The sequence below is a fragment of the Girardinichthys multiradiatus genome, chromosome 12, assembly GCF_021462225.1.
Source record: "Girardinichthys multiradiatus isolate DD_20200921_A chromosome 12, DD_fGirMul_XY1, whole genome shotgun sequence".
Classification (NCBI taxonomy): domain Eukaryota; kingdom Metazoa; phylum Chordata; class Actinopteri; order Cyprinodontiformes; family Goodeidae; genus Girardinichthys; species Girardinichthys multiradiatus.
The window spans coordinates 12,402,050-12,424,096 of record NC_061805.1 but is presented as its reverse complement, the minus strand read 5'-3'; the positions used below and the strand labels follow the sequence as shown (position 1 = coordinate 12,424,096).

The 22,047-nt window shown below is 39.0% G+C and overlaps 1 protein-coding gene across 1 annotated transcript in view; it reads left to right on the top strand.

Annotated features, from left to right (window-relative positions):
• The first annotated feature begins 18,442 nt into the window (after positions 1 to 18,442).
• adam28 (ADAM metallopeptidase domain 28) overlaps positions 18,443 to 22,047 on the top strand; it is a 28,683-nt gene continuing 25,078 nt past the window's right edge. The window contains exon 1 of the mRNA XM_047380510.1: positions 18,443 to 18,615. Within this exon, the coding sequence (XP_047236466.1) occupies positions 18,558 to 18,615 (58 nt within the window). The 5' untranslated portion in view covers positions 18,443 to 18,557. The remainder of the gene's footprint in view (positions 18,616 to 22,047) is intronic.

Genomic DNA, 22,047 nt, shown 5'->3' with positions numbered 1-22,047 from the left:
GGGGGAAAGGTGTCTTTGGGTCAAAGATTTCAGCTCTGACTCCCACCTCTTCCTGGGCTGAGCTGGAAGTAGGTTAATGCGATTTATTTTGAGTTCCAGAAAAGTTCATACTGGCCTTTAATGTTTTAACCCATGTTCGCTTTATGTTCATCCATGGCTGGGGTCCCAACAAATGGAACAGAAAGTGCTTTTATTTTGATATTTCCGGATGGAGGTATCCTTGTAAAGACACACTAAGCTTAACAGTGTGAAAATGTCAGAGATAAGTTACGTTTGTTTTGTTCTGAAATTATCCAAAGTCATTTAATACAGTCTTCATTTGGAGAGACATTCATGTGATCATTATGTAGCTACAGAGAACATGAACAGATTGTTATGAGCCACAGCGGAACCATAAATTCTACTTTCCAACAGAAAACAAGACCTGAAGCTCAAGCGCACTAGGGTTGTATAGCCGAACATTGATCAGAAACACAAAAGTAATGGACACTTTTATTTTAAAACTACATAGGGTTCCAACCTGTAACCAGTGGGTTGCTGGTTCAAATCCTCACTCTGACTGTCTCAGTTGTTGTGTCCTTTGGCAAGACACTTCACCCTTCTCGCCTGATGATGATGGTTAGAGGGCTCAGTGGCTCCGATTGTATGGCAGCCTCACTACTGTCGGTCTGCCCTAGGGCAGCTGTGGCTACAATGCAGCTTTCCAATATCAGTGTGTGAATGTGTGTATGAATGGTTATGACTAATTGTAGTTTAAAGCGCATTGGGGTCTCTGGGGACTTGATAAAGCACTATAAAAGCTCAGGCCATATACCATTAACATTTATTAAAATGTGCTTGAAGACCTAAAACCCCAAAAAGCAAAAGCAGATGATATCGGTAAGGAGGCAAATAGCTTTTTATTTTACTGTATATGAAGTATATTGTAGCGGTTCTCCCTCAGTCCCTGAGTCAATTCTACCCAACAGCTGCTTTGCATTTAGTTATTTAGTTTGATCTGTTCCTTGTGTCAGTAATCACTTCCTTCCTGTGCATTCATCTCCTATTTTTTTCAGTCATTGCCTGATCTGCCTTTTACAATCCTCATGTTTCGCCTGGTGGCTCCTTGTTAGTATAGCACCTCAGTATGATCTTACCTGCTCACTGGAGGTGTTTGGGTCCTAGAGCACACAGAGACACAACAGTAAGGCAATCATTTGCTTTAGCAGTAAGGATCCCTTTTAATTGACATCATATAATTATAACCTAAATCTAACAATTGTGTAAATGCAGACTACTTAATCTTTAAGAAATAATTGACACTGTCCTTTGTTAAGGGTCTCAAATAAATAATATTTCTCTGGTAGAAATAAGTGAGTTAACATGGCCTCAAATGAACTGAAAGATACTTCATAGCAGTAAAGTAATTTTTATTTTCTGTCTCTATATCAGTCTATCACCATTTTTTATGAGTCGTCCGTAATTGTTCAACCATAATAATTATTTGCCATTTATGTCACTTAAAACGTAGGTATGTTACCAAATGTTACCGAAGTGTACGTAGCATTGAGTAAAACATAACTATTTTGTGGCAGCTAAAGACACATCTGTAATTCTGTATACCTTGAGGTAGATGCATAGAAACTGAGACAATTAATAATCCCTGTTTTAACAATGCAGGAGTTAATAGGGGGACAGAAGGGAAAAACTTCACAAATGAGAAAATAATTACCGTTATTCGTTATAAGATTGGAGTCCAGCCACTGTTGTTTTCTAGAATATAAAATAACAGGAACAGGTCAAATATTATTTTTGTGGAAATTTTCTATAACATCAGCCAAGGTACAAAGACAAGGCTAGCAATGTGATTAGAATTTGCTGTGAAATCAGACTGACTGAAAGGAAATCATCTGGTTTAGCAGGGAACTTCATGAGCTCAGAGAGGTTTAAAAGTGCTTAGTGGGGAAGGCTGGATATGTAACTGAGAGACTCAGCTAGTTTCAGTTTCAGGCTGGTTTGAACCGGTCCGTGGTAAGATTAATCAGCCTTTGTAGTAGACTTCTGTCTATACTACGGGGTCTCCTATTATCTATGCTAAAGGCAGATAAAAGTGGAAGCAGACAACAGAGTATGGATGCAGAGAAAAACAGTATACCTTTTCTGAGAATAAAATACATTCAAAAACAACAAAGAGAAACATAAGGAAAATGTGAAAACAGAGGTCAAGTAGGTAAAGTAACTAGGCTTAGTGCAGTTGTACATTGCATGTATGGTGACTTACAGAGGAATTAATGGCGTTATTTGGGAGTCAACTAAAGCAGTGCTTAGTGTTTTTTGCTGCAGAAACAGCTGGGAGGGATCATCCCTCATGCTCCTTCTTTTATACTCTGGCACATGGTGTAAATAAATACTCAACCATGTGTAGAACTAACAAAGCCCCATCTTCAGACTGTCAATTCAAAGTCTCTGCTGCCAGTTAAATCTTGGATGAACAAAGCAACACATATCATCTACATGTCTTTAGACAATGTATATTATAGAGCTTTAACAGAATGCTTCTGACTATGTCATAAATACTCAGCCTCTCAGATGTTTGAAAAGTGGAAGCTTTGCTGCAGAGACAAAATAGTTTACAGAGGAACATGTCAGAACAATGAAAAACAACAGAGGATGAATCTCTGCATGCATAGTGTAATTTTGCAGAAACAGATACTGTTTCTAAAAGGTTCCTGCCTAACACTGTGCACTAAATCATCACCAGTACAGTATTTTGATTTGCAAAGGAGGTTTTTTTTGGTTTTGCATATGCTTTGTTTATTTCAGTCAGCTTCTATTGCAGTGCAGTGGTTTGAAAATAACTCCAGGTCAATATATCTTCATTTCAAACCCATTTGGTGCCATGTTGTCCTTTTCTACTTCCATTTCACATCCATGTGCTATGAAATTGAATATGGTATTTTATTCTACTGCATAATATGGTTGAAAGATTTCATCTTAAAATCTACTTCCACTGATTTTAGTTCTGATCACTGTTTGGGTTAGTCTACGTTTGAAACATGACATACAATTTAGGGCTGAAATGAGCAGCACCTTTTCAAAATATGTGTGGCGTTTCTACAGTAATTGGTTTTCATGTATTTGTTCTATTTGGGTCAAACTAAAGTCAGTCAAGTTTAATGACTGACCATAATGACTGATATTCTTTTTTTCCAATAAGAGCCTAGGAGATCTAGTTTTGAGAAGATGCTCCTTTTGTCAGCAAAAAGCTGTGTTTGCGAAGGACATGGTAAAAGAAAAAAGGGGATGCGCTGCAGTATCTTGTACTTGGAAATGGGTCTTTGGTTCCCAGAAACACTAACTCATCCCAGGGAACTTGCATGTCGGAAAGTCAGGGTACAGCTTTGATGTGCAGCTTACAGATAAATGATCAATCAGCATCGCATTCTCACACATCCAATTCAGTAAATATTTATTTATCGCCAGCTGAACCAGGATGCCACAGAATTTTTGGATGTGGCAAAAATGTTATAACATGGACGTATTTCACTGCTACAATGTTGATGCAAGGGGTATGCAAAGGTCGCAGCAATAACCCAATAATACCATTAATTTATCTCATGCTACACTATGCAGAGCCTTTGTCTGCAACTGCAAATATTCAGTCACCAATCTGCTAAAATGCTTGAAGTGGCTCCAGCTGATGGCAGCCAGATCTACGTCATCTAATATTAATTTGACCACTCTTAGACTGTGTATATGTATATATATATGTATTGAATTTTCATCCCTGGATGGTCAAGTCATCAAAAAATATAAAACACCTCAGGGAAAAAATGGCACACCCTTATCTGATACATTGTACTCCCTTTATCAACAGAATGAGGGTGCATCAAATGATACACTAAACAAACCCGCTCCAATTCTTCCCATTTGGACAAATGTAAGAGATGTGTTTAGATAGATAAACATACACTATTGCCAAAAGTATTATGTCTCACCACTAAATCAATGAATTCCAGTGCTCTAATCACTTACAAGGCTGCAGGTGTAGAATGTTTGGTGTGGAGAAACTTGACTGGCCTGCACAGAATACTGACCTCAACCTTCTTGACACCTTGAAGATATTTACAGAATAGTTAAAGTAGCTATTGCCAGCAACGGTGGACCTTATAGATTAAGAATAGGATGCTATCAAAGTTCATGTACATGTAAAAGTAGACAAATAGTTTTGGGAATATTGTACACACTGTAGGATAAGAAACAGTGTGACTTCAGTTTTACTGTTCGATGGTGTTGTTACCATGTAAGGTGTGGTAATACTGCCTGCTTAGATAGTAAGTTTCAGAGAAGCATCTCTGTAATTAAGAAAACTATAGGCTTTGTTAAACAGAACATCATGTTTACTCAACATTAACAGATGCACAGGTATTTTTATAAAACAGAAATGATACAATGTAAATGGCTTTTCATTAAAAAAGCATAAAACCTAAAAGGTTATGGTTAAACTGTCAGTCAGTCATTTTCTACCGCTTATTCCATAATGGGTCGTGGGGATTAAACTGTCTTTTGAAAAAATTTGAAGGGTTATTAAAGATTTTTAACTTGTCATTTACTTATAATTCAACATTTATTAAGGTCTATGAGAATGACAATTGTTATTGGTATAATAATAATAATATTAATATAGTAATAAATCAGTGAGTCATTTCTGAACCTTGTTCTGCTCTTTATTGCCAATGCTTTGTCCTTACTCTGAACCAGACAATCTGTCAGGTCTGAGAACTCATCTGCACTTGTTTGTGTCTTGCTGATGAGATATGGATCCTAGCCTGAAGGGCAATGGAAAATGTTCTGGCTTGTGATTGTTAGGTTTATCCTGGCAGTGGGGACAACGATGCAGTTTCCCCAGCGGGATCCCATCAGGAGAACAGTTGTCACAATTACTACCAATGTAGTCATTATAGCTGCATTTATTTCCACAAGGCCTTTAATGCAGTTATACCCACAGAGTGAAGCATCACAACCACCAGGACCAGTATTACAAGTAAAATGATGGTGTATTATAGAGTGTACAAGCACCTTGTTTGAAGAGCAGATGCACCAGCAGGAAACACAGGCATGTTGAAGGTGGAATATCATTTTTCATCCACTAAACTTATTTACATATGAGATTGCGTTGATAGATGTAAGACTACAACCCCCTGCAGGTAGCTCTTGCACATTCCAGTTCAGATGTTGAAAAATCAGACAATAAAGAGGCTGCCCTCTGCTGTTCATAAAAAAAAAGTGCATACCACTCACTATGTAAAGATCTTAAAACATATCAGGTAAAAAAAAATACATCTATGAATCTTAGAAAACTGTACATGAGAGAAGAATTTGTCATTTTGATTCATTCCAATTTAAACAGGTCTATGTAAACATTTTTTACACAAGTATTTTAACACAACCAGGACATTGTTCTTGTTGTTTCTGGTTCTGGTCAAGTCGCATCAGATTTCTTTTCTTGTCATAGAATCTGATCCTCTCATGAGTAAAAGGTAAAGTCTTTTACCAGTCCTGTGTCAAAACACACGCACACCACAGAGGACAGAGAGGGGAAAGAGACAAAGTCCAACAAAGGTAGACTGTGTATCATCATCTGAAATATAAAGGACAATAAGAGCTTTGGACTGGATCCAGCCTGTGATTTTCTCATATTCTTGGATCGTTACTTTAAGGGTCGGAATTAAAAATTATTTAAAAATCTGTATTTTTGAAACTAGTTAAACAAAGTAAAGTAAAGTAAATTAAGGGATAAAGTTACATTATCATTAATAATCATTTTGTAAATAGACAATGATAAATGAGGAGTTATCCCAAAATCAACTACCAAATCAATGCCAGTGCACTACTAACCTACCAGTTAGGGTCACTTGTTTGTTCCTGCTTGACACCAGTAAAAGAACTGTAAGTGTCAAGTGGACTTGGCCTGAGCTGCTTGGTCTTCTTTATTTTAGAGAAAGACCGATGAGAGGTTTTATATATGGCTTTGACATACTATTGCAGATTTCAGTTGTTAGAATCCTAAGAACCAAAATCAATATTGTTGAAAATATTTATCTTTAGTTTCCTGTCATGAACAGTCACTAAGTATTTGTATTAGGAGCAGATGCCACATATAACCAGGTTTTGGTTCTAATCTTATCCTGAGAAACAGCATGATATTCTTCTGCTGCAGGTCCAGGGCAATCTTTCAGTCTGGAAACATACAGGGGTTGGACAATGAAACTGAAACACCTGGTTTTAGACGACAATAATTTATTAGTATGGTGTAGGGCCTCCTTTTGCGGCCAATACAGCGTTAATAAGTCTTGGGAATGACATATACAAGTCCTGCACAGTGGTCAGAGGGTTTTTAAGCCATTCTGCAGGATAGTGGCCAGGTCACTACGTGATACTGGTGGAGGAAAACGTTTCCTGACTCGCTCCTCCAAAACACCCCAAAGTGGCTCAATAATATTTAGATCTGGTGACTGTGCAGGCCATGGGAGATGTTCAACTTCACTTTCATGTTCATCAAACCAATCTTTCACCAGTCTTGCTGTGTTACTGGTGCATTGTCATCCTGATACACGGCACCGCCTTCAGGATATAATGTTTGAACCATTGGATGCACATGGTCCTCCAGAATGGTTCGGTAGCCCAAACCATCACTGATCCACCCCCATGCTTCACTCTGGGCATGCAACAGTCTGGGTGGTACGCTTCTTTGGGGCTTCTCCACACCGTAACTCTCCAGGATGTGGGGAAAACAGTAAAGGTGGACTCATCAGAGAACAATACATGTTTCACATTGTCCACAGCCCAAGATTTGCGCTCCTTGCACCATTGAAACCGACGTTTGGCATTGGCATGAGTGACCAAAGGTTTGGCTATAGCAGCCCGGCCGTGTATATTGACCCTGTGGAGCTCCCGACGGACAGTTCTGGTAGAAACAGGAGAGTTGAGGTTCACATTTAATTCTGCCGTGATTTGAGCAGCCGTGGTTTTATGTTTTTTGGATACAATCCGGGTTAGCACCCGAACATCCCTTTCAGACAGCTTCCTCTTGTGTCCACAGTTAATCCTATTGGATGTGGTTCGTCCTCCTTGGTGGTATGCTGACATGACCCTGGATACCGTGGCTCTTGATACATCACAAAGACTTGCTGTCTTGGTCACAGATGCACCAGCAAGACGTGCACCAACAATTTGTCCTCTTTTGAACTCTGGTATGTCACCCATAATGTTGTGTGCATTTCAATATTTTGAGCAAAACTGTGCTCTTACCCTGCTAATTGAACCTTCACACTCTGCTCTTACTGGTGCAATGTGCAACAAATGAAGACTGGCTACTAGGCTGTTCCAATTTAGCCATGAAACCTCCCACACTAAAATGACAGGTGTTTCAGTTTCATTGTCAAACCCCTGTATTTGTTCATAATATGATGTTTTTTACACTTCTAAATATGTTGAGTGTAGATTTATTGTCCTTATTTATGTCCTTGAGAATACAGACAGGGATGGAGAGATTACAATAGAATATAGTGATGAGCAGAAAGGATGAAATCCACAAAACAATGCAGCTTGACCATCCGTATGAAGTTTAAGGCTAATATCCAGTTTATTTAATAACAATTCTTAACATGTCAAACAGCACCGAAATGGAGATGCTTCTGCCTGTCATTAAACAAATTAACCATGTTACTTGTCCTTTCCTAAACCTAAAATCATATCTGAGCTTAATACTGCATTTTAAACTAAACTGGGCTGCATTGTGATATCTTGGCTGTGAAGTGGACCCAATTTGCCAGGGTGGAGACAAAAAAACTGAGGTTTAATAAAAATAAAAAAAACAGTTTACTGAAATCAATTCAAAGCAAAAATAATAATCCTACAAATGAGTGGCAAAAACTAGAATCAGCAACTGAAAAAACACAGGCTTTAGAACATGGAGAAGGCAAGGCTGACAACACCAGAGGATCTAGCAAGGAATGGAAACAACAGAAATTGAAATACTAAGAAAGCAATAGTGAAGGGGAATCTGATGAGCTAATTAACAGAATGAATGCCAGCTACAGGGATGAAGAGCTGGGGGAAAGTGACTAATGAACACAGAATAATAACAACACTAGGAAAGCAGAACACAAAAGGATCTACTCAACTAACAGCGAAATAAGATCTAAACCAATACCCAAAGAACAGAACACTGGTAAGAACCAGGAGTCTCAGAACAAAACATTGAACCCTGCATGGGTCCCTGAGATGGGTTTTAGTGAATTATTCCCTAATTTTATGGAATTAATAAAAGTTTATACTGGTTGAAGTAAAGGGTCCAAAAAATAGAGCTGCAAAAGGTCACTGGTGATCCAGGGTTTGTCATTGGGGAAGCATCTCACTGTTCTGGTGGGAATGGTGTTATCCACACAGAGGTTTATATAGTCGGTTACACACTCAGTCATGGCACTGATGTCCTCTCCATGTGGCTGGCACAGTGCGTCCCAGTCTGTAGCCTCATAGCTCCCTTGCAGAGCTTCTTCAGCTTCCTGTGACCATCTTCTCACAGTCCTCTTTATTACAGATTGCCTTTGAACAAGAGGCTTATATATCGAGCAGAAAAAAACAAGATTGTGATCTGATTTGCCTAGAGGAGGTCTTGCTTTAGAGATGTATGAGTCCTTGACATTTACATAAAACAAATCCAATGTTTTTTATTCTCTGGTAGAGCAGCTGACAAACTCTTGAAACATTGGAAGTGTAGCAGAGAGTGAAGCATGGTTAAAATCACCAGATATTGCCACAAACACATTGACGTGTTTTGTCTGTAGCTTAGCAACAACTGAGCTAATGGCTTCACATGCAGTGTCGGCAACAGCTAAAGGTGAAACGTAAACTGGGTAAATAATACGGACGAAAACCTACTGCTAACAGTTCAATGTCTGAGACGACCCTTCACAGCACTTCACATACCCAACACATAATACTGATGCTCAGCTTTACCAGGAAATGAGTAAGGCTCTAAACGAGGAACAAAATAATTGTGGTTTTGTGTAGGTGTGGGTAAGGCAGATGTGTTTAGGCTGATGCATGTTCACATTGGCTATTTAATAGAGCACATAAACTAACATCTTATTTATAGAGCAATATTATAGCTCAACAGGTTTTAAAGGCTTTGAACATTTGTACTAATTTCTATCATGTATTATTTTATTATATATATATATTATATCAGGTATTTATCTAAATAAGATATGGGAATCAGAATAACAATATTTCTAGTGAGATAATCAGACACAAGCATACTTCTGATGTGTGGTAACATCACTATGATAAAAACAAAACATCAATGTAAACAATACTCAACAATGTAACAGAACACTGAAAAAGAGCAATGGGCATGAAAAGCAGGAGGAAGCAAATCACCAAATTAAACGTCATCTAACAATAAAAGAGGTTTTGATTATTGAATAAAATATATCTTTCTCTTTGCTGCCAGGCTGCTTAGGACTCGGCAGAATTATGTTCTTTAGTCTTTACAGCAAAGGTATCCTGAGGCAGACCAGAGAACCGTACCCTAGCACTGTTACAACTGCTGATCTCGGCACAGTTTCCAGATCCTGGAGTTGTTTGCTTGCAGTGTGAATGTATGTTGGGCAAGTGTACCAAAAACCGGACGTAAGGCTATAATGCAAGAGCAGTGCCCTTGAGTAGAAGAAGAGAAGTAGAGGAAAAACAAAGTAAGAGCGCAAATCCAAAGAGGAAAGGGTTTGAAAATGTCTCATGAGTCTACGTGGAGTTGAATGAACTTAAGCTGGGCCAACTGAAGGAGGGGATTTTTTCACTTTTAGACCAGCAGTGTGGAGTGCACGACTAACAGTTGTCCTATCAAAAGATTATCCCTTCTGAGCTGGGGTTCTATGCAGCTCCTCCAGACTTGGCTTCTTGCACATCATTACAAAGTGAGGCTTTTCAAAGGCGGCACATGCTAGGAAGCATCAACAATGCACCACATGCAATGATCTTGGGTCGATTATCTCATGCATTACAGGTCCTTCTCAAAAAATTAGCATATTGTGATAAAGTTCATTATTTTCCATAATGTCATGATGAAAATTTAACATTCATATATTTTAGATTCATTGCACACTAACTGAAATATTTCAGGTCTTTTATTGTCTTAATACGGATGATTTTGGCATACAGCTCATGAAAACCCAAAATTCCTATCTCACAAAATTAGCATATCATTAAAAGGGTCTCTAAACGAGCTATGAACCTCATCATCTGAATCAACGAGTTAACTCTAAACACCTGCAAACGATTCCTGAGGCCTTTAAAACTCCCAGCCTGGTTCATCACTCCAAACCCCAATCATGGGTAAGACTGCCGACCTGACTGCTGTCCAGAAGGCCACTATTGACACCCTCAAGCAAGAGGGTAAGACACAGAAAGAAATTTCTGAACCAATAGGCTGTTCCCAGAGTGCTGTATCAAGGCACCTCAGTGGGAAGTCTGTGGGAAGGAAAAAGTGTGGCAGAAAACGCTGCACAATGAGAAGAGGTGACCGGACCCTGAGGAAGATTGTGGAGAAGGGCCGATTCCAGACCTTGGGGGACCTGCGGAACCAGTGGACTGCGTCTGGAGTAGAAACATCCAGAGCCACCGTGCACAGGCGTGTGCAGGAAATGGGCTACAGGTGCCGCATTCCCCAGTCCTGGGCTACAGAGAAGCAGCACTGGACTGTTGCTCAGTGGTCCAAAGTACTTTTTTCGGATGAAAGCAAATTCTGCATGTCATTCAGAAATCAAGGTGCCAGAGTCTGGAGGAAGACTGGGGAGAAGGAAATGCCAAAATGCCAGAAGTCCAGTGTCAAGTACCCACAGTCAGTGATGGTCTGGGGTACCGTGTCAGCTGCTGGTGTTGGTCCACTGTGTTTTATCAAGGGCAGGGTCAATGCAGCTAGCTATCAGGAGATTTTGGAGCACTTCATGCTTCCATCTGCTGAAAAGCTTTATGGAGATGAAGATTTCATTTTTCCGCACGACCTGGCACCTGCTCACAGTGCCAAAACCACTGGTAAATGGTTTACTGACCATGGTATCACTGTGCTCAATTGGCCTGCCAACTCTCCTGACCTGAACCCCATAGAGAATCTGTGGGATATTGTGAAGAGAATGTTGAGAGACTCAAGACCCAACACTCTGGATGAGCTAAAGGCCGCTATCAAAGCATCCTGGGCCTCCATAAGACCTCAGCAGTGCCACAGGTTGATTGCCTCCATGCCACGCTGCATTGAAGCAGTCATTTCTGCAAAAGGATTCCCAACCAAGTATTGAGTTCATAACTGTACATGATTATTTGAAGGTTGACGTTTTTTTGTATTAAAAACACTTTTCTTTTATTGGTCGGATGAAATATGCTAATTTTGTGAGATAGGAATTTTGGGTTTTCATGAGCTGTATGCCACAATCATCCGTATTAAGACAATAAAAGACCTGAAATATTTCAGTTAGTGTGCAATGAATCTAAAATATATGAATGTTAAATTTTCATCATTACATTATAGAAAATAATTAACTTTATCACAATATGCTAATTTTTTGAGAAGGACCTGTACTTTTTATCAAGCACCTCAGAAAACTTCAACTTTAGTTTGATAACTTTATAATCAAGCTTTAAAATTGTGTGATCTAAGATCACTGCAGCAACATTGAAACATGTTCTCTAAAAGTAAGATATTGAGTTTGAAAAATCAGATTTTGTATTAATACAGGTCCTTCTCAAAATATTAGCATATTGTGATAAAGTTCATTATTTTCCATAATGTCATGATGAAAATTTAACATTCATATATTTTAGATTCATTGCACACTAACTGAAATATTTCAGGTCTTTTATTGTCTTAATACGGATGATTTTGGCATACAGCTCATGAAAACCCAAAATTCCTATCTCACAAAATTAGCATATTTCATCCGACCAATAAAAGAAAAGTGTTTTTAATACAAAAAATGTCAACCTTCAAATAATCATGTACAGTTATGCACTCAATACTTGGTCGGGAATCCTTTTGCAGAAATGACTGCTTCGATGCGGCGTGGCATGGAGGCAATCAGCCTGTGGCACTGCTGAGGTCTTATGGAGGCCCAGGATGCTTCGATAGTGGCCTTTAGCTCATCCAGAGTGTTGGGTCTTGAGTCTCTCAACGTTCTCTTCACAATATCCCACAGATTCTCTATGGGGTTCAGGTCAGGAGAGTTGGCAGGCCAATTGAGCACAGTGATACCATGGTCAGTAAACCATTTACCAGTGGTTTTGGCACTGTGAGCAGGTGCCAGGTCGTGCTGAAAAATGAAATCGTCATCTCCAAAAAGCTTTTCAGCAGATGGAAGCATGAAGTGCTCCAAAATCTCCTGATAGCTAGCTGCATTGACCCTGCCCTTGATAAAACACAGTGGACCAACACCAGCAGCTGACACGGCACCCCGGACCATCACTGACTGTGGGTACTTGACACTGGACTTCTGGCATTTTGGCATTTCCTTCTCCCCAGTCTTCCTCCAGACTCTGGCACCTTGATTTCCGAATGACATGCAGAATTTGCTTTCATCCGAAAAAAGTACTTTGGACCACTGAGCAACAGTCCAGTGCTGCTTCTCTGTAGCCCAGGTCTGGGGAATGTGGCACCTGTAGCCCATTTCCTGCACACGCCTGTGCACGGTGGTTCTGGATGTTTCTACTCCAGACTCAGTCCACTGCTTCCGCAGGTCCCCCAAGGTCTGGAATCGGCCCTTCTCCACAATCTTCCTCAGGGTCCGGTCACCTTTTCTCGTTGTGCAGCGTTTTCTGCCACACTTTTTCCTTCCCACAGACTTCCCACTGAGGTGCCTTGATACAGCACTCTGGGAACAGCCTATTCGTTCAGAAATTTCTTTCTGTGTCTTACCCTCTTGCTTGAGGGTGTCAATAGTGGCCTTCTGGACAGCAGTCAGGTCGGCAGTCTTACCCATGATTGGGGTTTTGAGTGATGAACCAGGCTGGGAGTTTTAAAGGCCTCAGGAATCTTTTGCAGGTGTTTAGAGTTAACTCGTTGATTCAGATGATTAGGTTCATAGCTCGTTTAGCGACCCTTTTAATGATATGCTAATTTTGTGAGATAGGAATTTTGGGTTTTCATGAGCTGTATGCCAGAATCATCCGTATTAAGACAATAAAAGACCTGAAATATTTCAGTTAGTGTGCAATGAATCTAAAATATATGAATGTTAAATTTTCATCATGACATTATGGAAAATAATGAACTTTATCACAATATGCTAATATTTTGAGAAGGACCTGTATGTCTGGCATCTTTTTAAGTAGATTCACATTATGGCACCTGCACCACGTAAGGCAATACTGTGTCTGGAACAAACGAGGAATCCTCCAGATGGGTGTTGCTGGTAAAGTATAGAGTCTGTAAAATAAACTCAGGTTTTTCTTATAGTTTGAAAACATTTGAGGAGTTCAATATCTACTTCCATAAGGTCAAAACATGGTTTATTAGTAACCAGTGTTGCCAACATTAGGAGACTGAATCACTGTTAGTTAATACAGTTCAAGTCTATAGATATATTTTTTTTTTTTTATCATAATTTTTTTGTTTTTTCTTATTTTGTTTTTTGTTTTACTGCCTGACATTCAATTTGATTTAGCCCTTTCTGTTTTAGATTCAATTCAATTCAATTCAAAAATACTTTATTAATCCCAAAGGGAAATTAAATGTTGTTGTAGCTCATTATGAGGGTTTCTTCAAAGAGCCGTTGTAGATGCTGATGGCTGTGGGCAGGAAGGATCTCCTGTAGCGCTCCGTCTTACAGCAGATCTGAAGAAGCCTCTGACTGAAGACACTCTGTTGTTGTAGGACAGTCTGATGAAGAGGATGCTCCGGGTTCTCCATAATGTTCTTCATTTTATGAAGAATCCTTCTTTCCACAATAATCTCCAGAGGTTCCAGAGGAGTCTCCAGAACAGAGGCAGCTTTCAGTTATGATCACCAAACCTATTTCGAGTTGCTAAATATCACAATAGTAAGTAAGAGATTTTGTGTATTTTTTTTAAAGTCAAACATTTACATATACTAAGATAATGATGATGTCATTGCTTTGTAAGGTTCTGATGGGCTGATTCACATCATTTGAGGCAAATGGAGACATATATGTTGTTCTATTTTAAGGCAACATTGTAAGCACATTGCTTCCTGATCCACAGAAATCAGACAAGATTTTAGGATGAGAATTTTAGAGCCCCACAAATCTGCTTCACTTTTGGGTACAATGTCCAGATGGCTGAAGACCCAACAGTCATCTGTTCAAATAGCTATACACAAGTATAAATAGAACAGGAATTTCCACATGGTTCTGTGTCCCAGAGATGAAGGTGTTTTGGTACAAAATGTGTGTATCAACCCCAGAACAAAAGCATTTTTTGTTTTTAGAGAGTGCATAAATATGTTTTTACTTAATATCAGGCTCATTATTGTTTATAGTTTGCTTTCTGCTGTTGCCCAGACAGCAAAACGTTTTATTAGTTTAACATAATTGAAGTCTCTGCTTAGTTTTAGATAAAATTGTAAGAAACATTGTTTTTCCCTAATTTAAATGTTCAAATTAAATTATTAGACTGTGCCTGTTTTTCTGGTGAGTAACAGAACAACTCTAAATGTAGTTTGGCGGGAACATCTCCCGCTTTTATTTGTGGTTTTTGGATGTAGTTCATGATGCAGGCCTGCTCTTGTTGCATGTTGATGGTCTGATGGTATTATTTTGTGTTTACCTGTTTTCTAAGTATTTGGTCACACCAACTATATGTGCATGTATTAAAAATGTGATCTCATGAAATAAAATTGATCAGTGTCTTATCTATCAATACTCAATCAGAAGGATACATTATTTTCCTTAATCACTGAGACTGAACTGGATAGCTTACGGAAAGGAATTTGTTTATAATTCAATTATATTTGTTTGAAATCTTTAAACTTTAAATCTACAATCTTTAAACGGGAAAATTATCACTAATAGAATCAAGAAGTATCTGGTAGTCCACCAACCTTATAAATCAAATTTGTAGCTCCAGGTTCAATGGCCTTTTAGCTTTTAACACCACAAACTAAGCAAACACAATGATAATAAATAACGTTTAAATTGTTTTACCCTAAATTAATTTTCTCTGCCCAGACAAAACTTCTTATGTCAACTGTTCTGATGAACAGAAGGACAAAAAGTCCAAGGGCCAGTGATATGCATTGGGGGGCAGCGACTCAGTGTAGCCACCAGGGGTTTACGTCATTTTGCTCCAGGTATCCTCAGGAGGCGGGCAACATCTGTGAGGTGAGTGTTTAGGAACTGTTTGCAAAATGCAGTGTCTGATTATAAATGTTACTAATAATACTAATAACTTTATCAGGACTTACACGTGTGACCTAAATCTCCTCCTGATTTCGAGACATCAGTTACATCTGTAGATTATCTGACACAAAATACCAAAAAGATATTTCATAACAATACTCAAAAGCATTTTAATTAGGAAAGAATGTCCTGTCTGAGCCGAACTGCCTCGGAGCAGAAGCAGAAGAATGCAGACATGTTCACAACAAGCCCGTGTACTGTTAACGCAGCCAAACCATTTTTTCAAACATCTATACAAAAGTCAAGACACAAAAGCACAGTATAGTTACTTTAAAAACTGATGACTTTTACTTGCAGACGGAGGTTTTAAATACTGTGATATTACTATTATATAAGAAGTATTAAAATATCATCATTTGTTTATGAATATTCAGTGTAGTTGTGTTCTTTGATTATACATTCTGTTTAGTTTTTGATTAATTAACCAATCATGTTTTTACAGTTGTTGTTACTCTATTTCCTTATTTCCAATTTATGTGATTATTTGTATTATGCCTCTTGTGTTTATGTTTGTATTGGGTTTTAGGTATCTGGAAGACCACAATGGAAATAAGATTAGCTTTCTTGTGTTTTATCCTCAGTGATGCTACTCTACTGTTGTCATGAAGTACCAATGTTGCTCTCATCTGTACTGAGCCCAAGATTAATAACATTTTCTAATCTACACAAAGCAGAGCTTTTTGGACACGGTTCCATAGGAAATATTTGGCACTAAAAAAGACACTACACAAGAGCATCAACTTCAGAAAACATGGTGGTGGCAGTGTTATGCTCTGTTTGCTCGTTTTTTTTTTTTCTTCAGATGAAACTGAAGGACTGTAAACCAACAACCATCAGGTGTCTAAAAAGCTGAAGATCAAAATAGGTTTAATTTTTCAGCTTCGCTGTGAATAGAAGCAAACATCTAAATCAACAAAAGACATGTCGTTGATTTAGTTTTTTAGTTTTAGTATAGACTTGCTAGTCCAGAACAAACCCCAACAGAAAATCTGTGGGGTCACCTGAGGATGTCTGTGGACAACATTTCTCAAAGCGGGATAGATTTGTTGAACTTGAGCTCTATTTATTATTGATGCAGGAAGGTGTGTGTGATGCTATGTCAAGGATCAATTTACAGTGATTCAAATAGTGAAACACCTTCCTGGAGTGGGGCATTGTCATGCTGCTGCTAACAACTTAATGCTCACCTTATACAGATGATACACTTGGCCCTGTCTTTCAGTGTTTAACCCTGTCTCTCCTAGATATAGCTACTGGCTGAGCTTCTACTGTGTCTAACTGCATATGCTTTTTCATACTCTAGACTAGAAAACTGGCTCAGAGTACATCTGCTTAGCTGTCTATCTCACCTAGATGAAGCCAATAAGAGCTACAACCATTATTATTTTTAATTTTCTTTCCCATAGAAAGTACTCCTGGATCAGAGCTTCTTTGTTCTCTTTGTGTCTCTGCTCTGTTCTCTTGAACCCCCAGTCGGTCATGGCAGATGGCCGCTCACACTGAGCCTGGTTCTGCTGGAGGTTTCTTCCTGTTAAAAGGGAGTTTTTCCTCTCCACTGTCGCTACATGCATGCTCAGTATGAGGGATTGCTGCAAAGTCAATGCCAGCGACTGTCCACTGTTGCTACATGCTCATCCAGGAGAGGTGAATGCTGCAAGTCACTGACTAGATGCGGTCTGCTGGGTTCCTTAGATAGAATTTTTTTTTAACCAATTTGAATGGTAAACTGAATCTGACTGCACTGTTCGATAGTTAGGATTAATTGGATGTAGGTACTTGACTAGAAATCGGTATGATTCGATTAATGTGACTTTGTGAAGTGCCTTGAGACGACGTGTATTGGTGCTATGTAAATAAACTGAATTTAATTGAAATAAAGATTTGCCCCCTAGAAGAGATGCTGCTGACCAAGGAGCTGTACTGATTTCTTACACAAATCTTCATGCTTGTAAGGCATCAAATGCTGTTTCCACTGCACCCAGGTGAGAGACACGCAATTTCATTTCATTGCATATTTCTATTCTATACATATAATATTCTATAAATATATAAATATTTCCCAATAGCCACCTTTGTATTCTATTCTATCTATGAAAGGATAATATGTCCTTTACCTTTAGGATAAGATTCTGTCTTACAGTACATTCAGTTTATTCACAACTACCACAGAGAGGAAATTGTCTTCACAATAAGTGGTTAAATTGAACAGAGAACTATAAAAAACATCAAAGCTTCATAAACTTATATAAAAAAACTAAGCTTTATGATCATTCTTATATCATGATTCAAAATGAAGAGATTTTATTTTTATTACAGACATCACATTTTATCAGTTTTCTTAAGAAGCCCCGTTTCCTGAAAGTTGCTAACATTTACGTCAATCAGCAGAAGTTTGCCTCAAATGTTTCAATGAATAACTGCTGTGTTACAGCAAAGATGAGAAAGCATTTTATGGTGCCACGCATATTAAACCCTGTGTCCTGAAATGTCCCAGTCAGCAGCAGAGAGAGAGGGGGGACACATTGGCTTTATTGTCTTTTGACAATTTGTCTTTGCTATGATTCCAGGCATGTGTTCAGTGGGTGAGGGGAAAAAGGAAGAAGCGCCTAACCGCTGGGGTTTGTTCTCTACATGTGTCTGCTGTATACCTCACCAACCCAGATACACTTTAGGATGTGCTGACGACAGTGAGAAAAGGAATGTGTGTGGAAATTACCATATGGAGTAAGTAATGTACCTGCGTCAGCCAGTCACAACATGAAGTGAGTCAGATTTATGGCTTTAATAGAAACCAAAAACAGGAACAAATTGAAAAATGAAAAAGAAAAAGATTTATATTTAATGTATTTACCGATCACTGGTGTGATATAATGCTGACTGGAAGTTTAGGTCTGACCACAACACTCAACTGTATTCTTCCTGAATCTTTCACAGAGACGGGCGTGTTCAGGCCTGTTGCTTGGGGTAATGTGTTTGTCAATAAGGAAGTGGCTGTGACGGGTCCAAGAGGGCGGGTAAAGGCATGACATTGTTGGAGCAGCAGCACAACTTGCAGGTAGACCACATAAAACCTGATCAGAGCACCCATCAGCAACTGCTTGGACTGGGACAATGACACGAATACTCCTACTGTGGCTTCTCTTTCTAAACGCCTCGCTCAAACCCTCAGGTAAGTGAGTGGATACTGTTACATCTATTCATCACATGGGCTAATTAATAACTAAAGCCGTGGCTATTTATTCAAAGCACGCCGGGATGCAGGTTTCTAAACCTGAGGAACTAGTTGTGCTCTTAAGCTCTTGTGGAGGGAATGTATAATGTTACAAAAATCAAAGATACTATGATAACTGTTAAATATCTGATTGTGTCCATACATTTGGCTGATGTACTTTTAGATAAGGTCCAAAGGAGTTTTAGGATGTGTTGATTAGTTAAGAATTGGTAGAGCAGACTCTGTGCCCTGAGGTAACATCCCGCTAAGAGCCAAAACATAACAGGAGTTAGGTTGTTGCATGCTTGGTACTGTCCAATAATGACTGCAAGCCAAACATGGTAAACACACTGATAAACTGTAGGAGGCGAACGCTGGATCACAACAAAGCCTCTGCCCCCTCAGGTGCTACTAGGTCCTCGGGTAACCATGACTCAGAGGAAGTTAGTCACTAACTTTAAAGCTCCTTCCACTGATGGACAGTAGAGAATCTGGACAAGAGTTTTTCCTGATTTTGTTACAGATGGGGTTTTATAATGAAAGTAATAGAGTCTGTATTTAATGTTAAATCTGCCTTCGCCAACTGTAAGACTGAAGAGTTCTCTCTGTCCTCAGTTGTCCGGTGAATTAACACAATTCACATGGGAAAGTGCATCCGTTTCCTTTAACTTTCCATTAACTGTGAATAACTGCACTATTATTCTTACTTTCTGCTTTTATATTTCTATCTTTGTATGAATCTGCATGCTTCGACTTGCCTGTCATTTTGCTGCTGGTATGTCGGAGTTCCCCACTGTGGGAAAGTAAAGGTTATTTCTATTCTATCATAAAAAAAATGGTGAGGATGACGATAGAATCATTTTTGTCTTTAAACATATCTGCCTCATTCATTAGAAGTCTTTATCTGTTTATTTATCAGTTTTTTAAGAGCCAGGCTGAGGTTTTCCTTTTGGTAATTTACCTAAGCGCTGCTTTACTAGTTTTAGGTATGCACTTTAAGCACATAATTTGTCATGGATTGCCCAACAGAGACAATGGAGATTCCATAATTACTGTAGAGGTTAGTGTTAGAGCTCAAGTCAGAGAGTTTCTGCTCTATCTCTTTAACTAATGTGTGGTGTATGAACGTTGCTATCTATTTCAAAACATTTCAGTTGTTTCACATGTCTGCGTTATAAGCAGCGATACATCTAAAACTTACTATTATTGGATCTCAGCCCCGCTTTCCAATCAGCTGATCATAACATGCTGACAGATTGGAAAAGTAGGTGATGTTAAGGAAATGCTTTATATGGGCATCTTTATTATGACGTGCACCGTATATAACAGTTTAGTTGTTAGGAAATATTAAGTGTCGAAAAACAGTTAATAATTATTAATAAAATGAATATTTTCTGAAGGAACCAAATAGAAACCAGGAACTACTAACCAAAAAACATTGACTCAAAGGCAGATTGGCCTGTATTGGCCAGATTGGGGTGCAGACCAAGAGGAGAAATGCCCCCTTGCGTCAAGGAACCAGTTGCTGACAAATGTACCTGTCAGGTGGTCAGAGAAAGAGGCTGTGTGGTGTAATCCAGTGGGAGGTCATGATGTTTATTGAGGAGAAGACAAACTTCCACATTTATGCCGTCCGGATCCGGATCACCACCACAATTTAGTGGATTCTTCCTTAGGCTAAGACACACACACACACAAACACAGTCAGACATACAAACCCGCATCACCCCTTTGGCTTAGGTAAAAATGAATACGAGGAACCCTGGAACCAGAGAACATTTACCAGGTGATAGCTCCATCGAAGGAACAAAAAGTTAGTATGCAGCAATGGATGGTGGAAGATAGGAGATTATTGTAGTAGTCACAGAGAAGAGGTTAAATATTAATGCTCTTCAGCAAGACCATTTGAGGCAGACTTATTGAATGTCTTTAGGATTAAAAGTTATTTTTTGGTACAAATATGCCAATAATCCAATTTCTATAGTTGTCCAGTTTTGTTTAGGGTTGTGGGGGGTGGTTGTCTGTCTGTAGTGGTCAGTAAGCAAGAAGTGGGGTACACCCTAGACATTTTTCCCATCCATTACAGGGCAAAGACAGAGACACAAGAGACAGCCAGATGTCTCACATAGATGTAAAGATAGTTTATCTTGAACCTAAAATGCTTGATTTTGGACTGCAGAAGGAGACCAGAGCTGTAGTGTGCGTGTGTAGGTAGGTAGGTAGGTAGGTAGGTAGGTAGGTAGGTACACACGTGGACAAAATTGTTGGTACCCCTCGGTTAATGAAAGAAAAACCCACAATGGTCACAGAAATAACTTGAATCTGACAAAGGTAATAATGAATAAAAAATCCTATAAAAATGAACAAATGAAAGTCAGACATTGCTTTTCAAGCAGGCTTCAACAGAATTATTAAAAAAAATAAACTCATAAAACAGGCCTGGACAAAAATGATGGTACCCTTTACTTAATATTTTGTTGAACAACCTTTTGAGGCAACCACTGCAATCAAACGATTCCTATAACTGTCTATGAGACTTCTGCACCTCTCAGCAGGTATTTTGGCCCACTCCTCATGAGCAAACTGCTCCAGTTGTCTCAGGTGAGAAAGGTGCCTTTTCCAGACGGCATGTTTCAGTTCCTTCCAAAGATGCTCAATAGGATTTAGGTCAGGGTTCATAGAAGGCAACTTCAGAATAGTCCAATGTTTTCCTCTTAGCCATTCCTCTTGGGATTTTTTTAGCTGTGTGTTTTAGGTCATTATCCTGTTGTAAGACCCATGACCTGCGAATGAGACCAAGCTTTCTGACACTGGGCAGAACATTTCTCTCTAGAATCCCTTGATAGTCTTGAGATTTCATAATACCCTCCACAGATTCAAGACACCCTGTACCAGATGCAGCAAAGCAGCCCCAGAACATAACAGAGCCTCCTCCATGTTTCACAGTAGGGACAGTGTTCTTTTCTTCATATGCTTCATTTTTTGTCTGCGAACATAGAGCTGATGTGCCTTCCCAAAAATTTAAATTTTTGTCTCATCTGTTCATAGGACATTCTCCCAGAAGCTTTGTGGCTTGTCAACCTGTAGTTTGGCAAATTCCAGTCTGGCTTTTTCGTGATTTGTGATTTTCAACAATGGTGTTTTCCTTGGTCGTCTCTCATTAAGTCCAATTTGCCTCAAACAACGTCGGATGGTGCGATCTGACACTGATGTTCATTGAGCTTGAAGTTCACCTTTAATCTCTTTAGACGTTTTTCTGGGCTCTTTTGTTACCGTTCGTATTATCCGTCTCTTTGTTTTGTTATCAATTTTCCTCCTGCGGCCACGTCCAGGGAGGTTGGCTACAGTCCCATGGATCTTAAATGTCTAAATAATATGTGCAACTGTAGT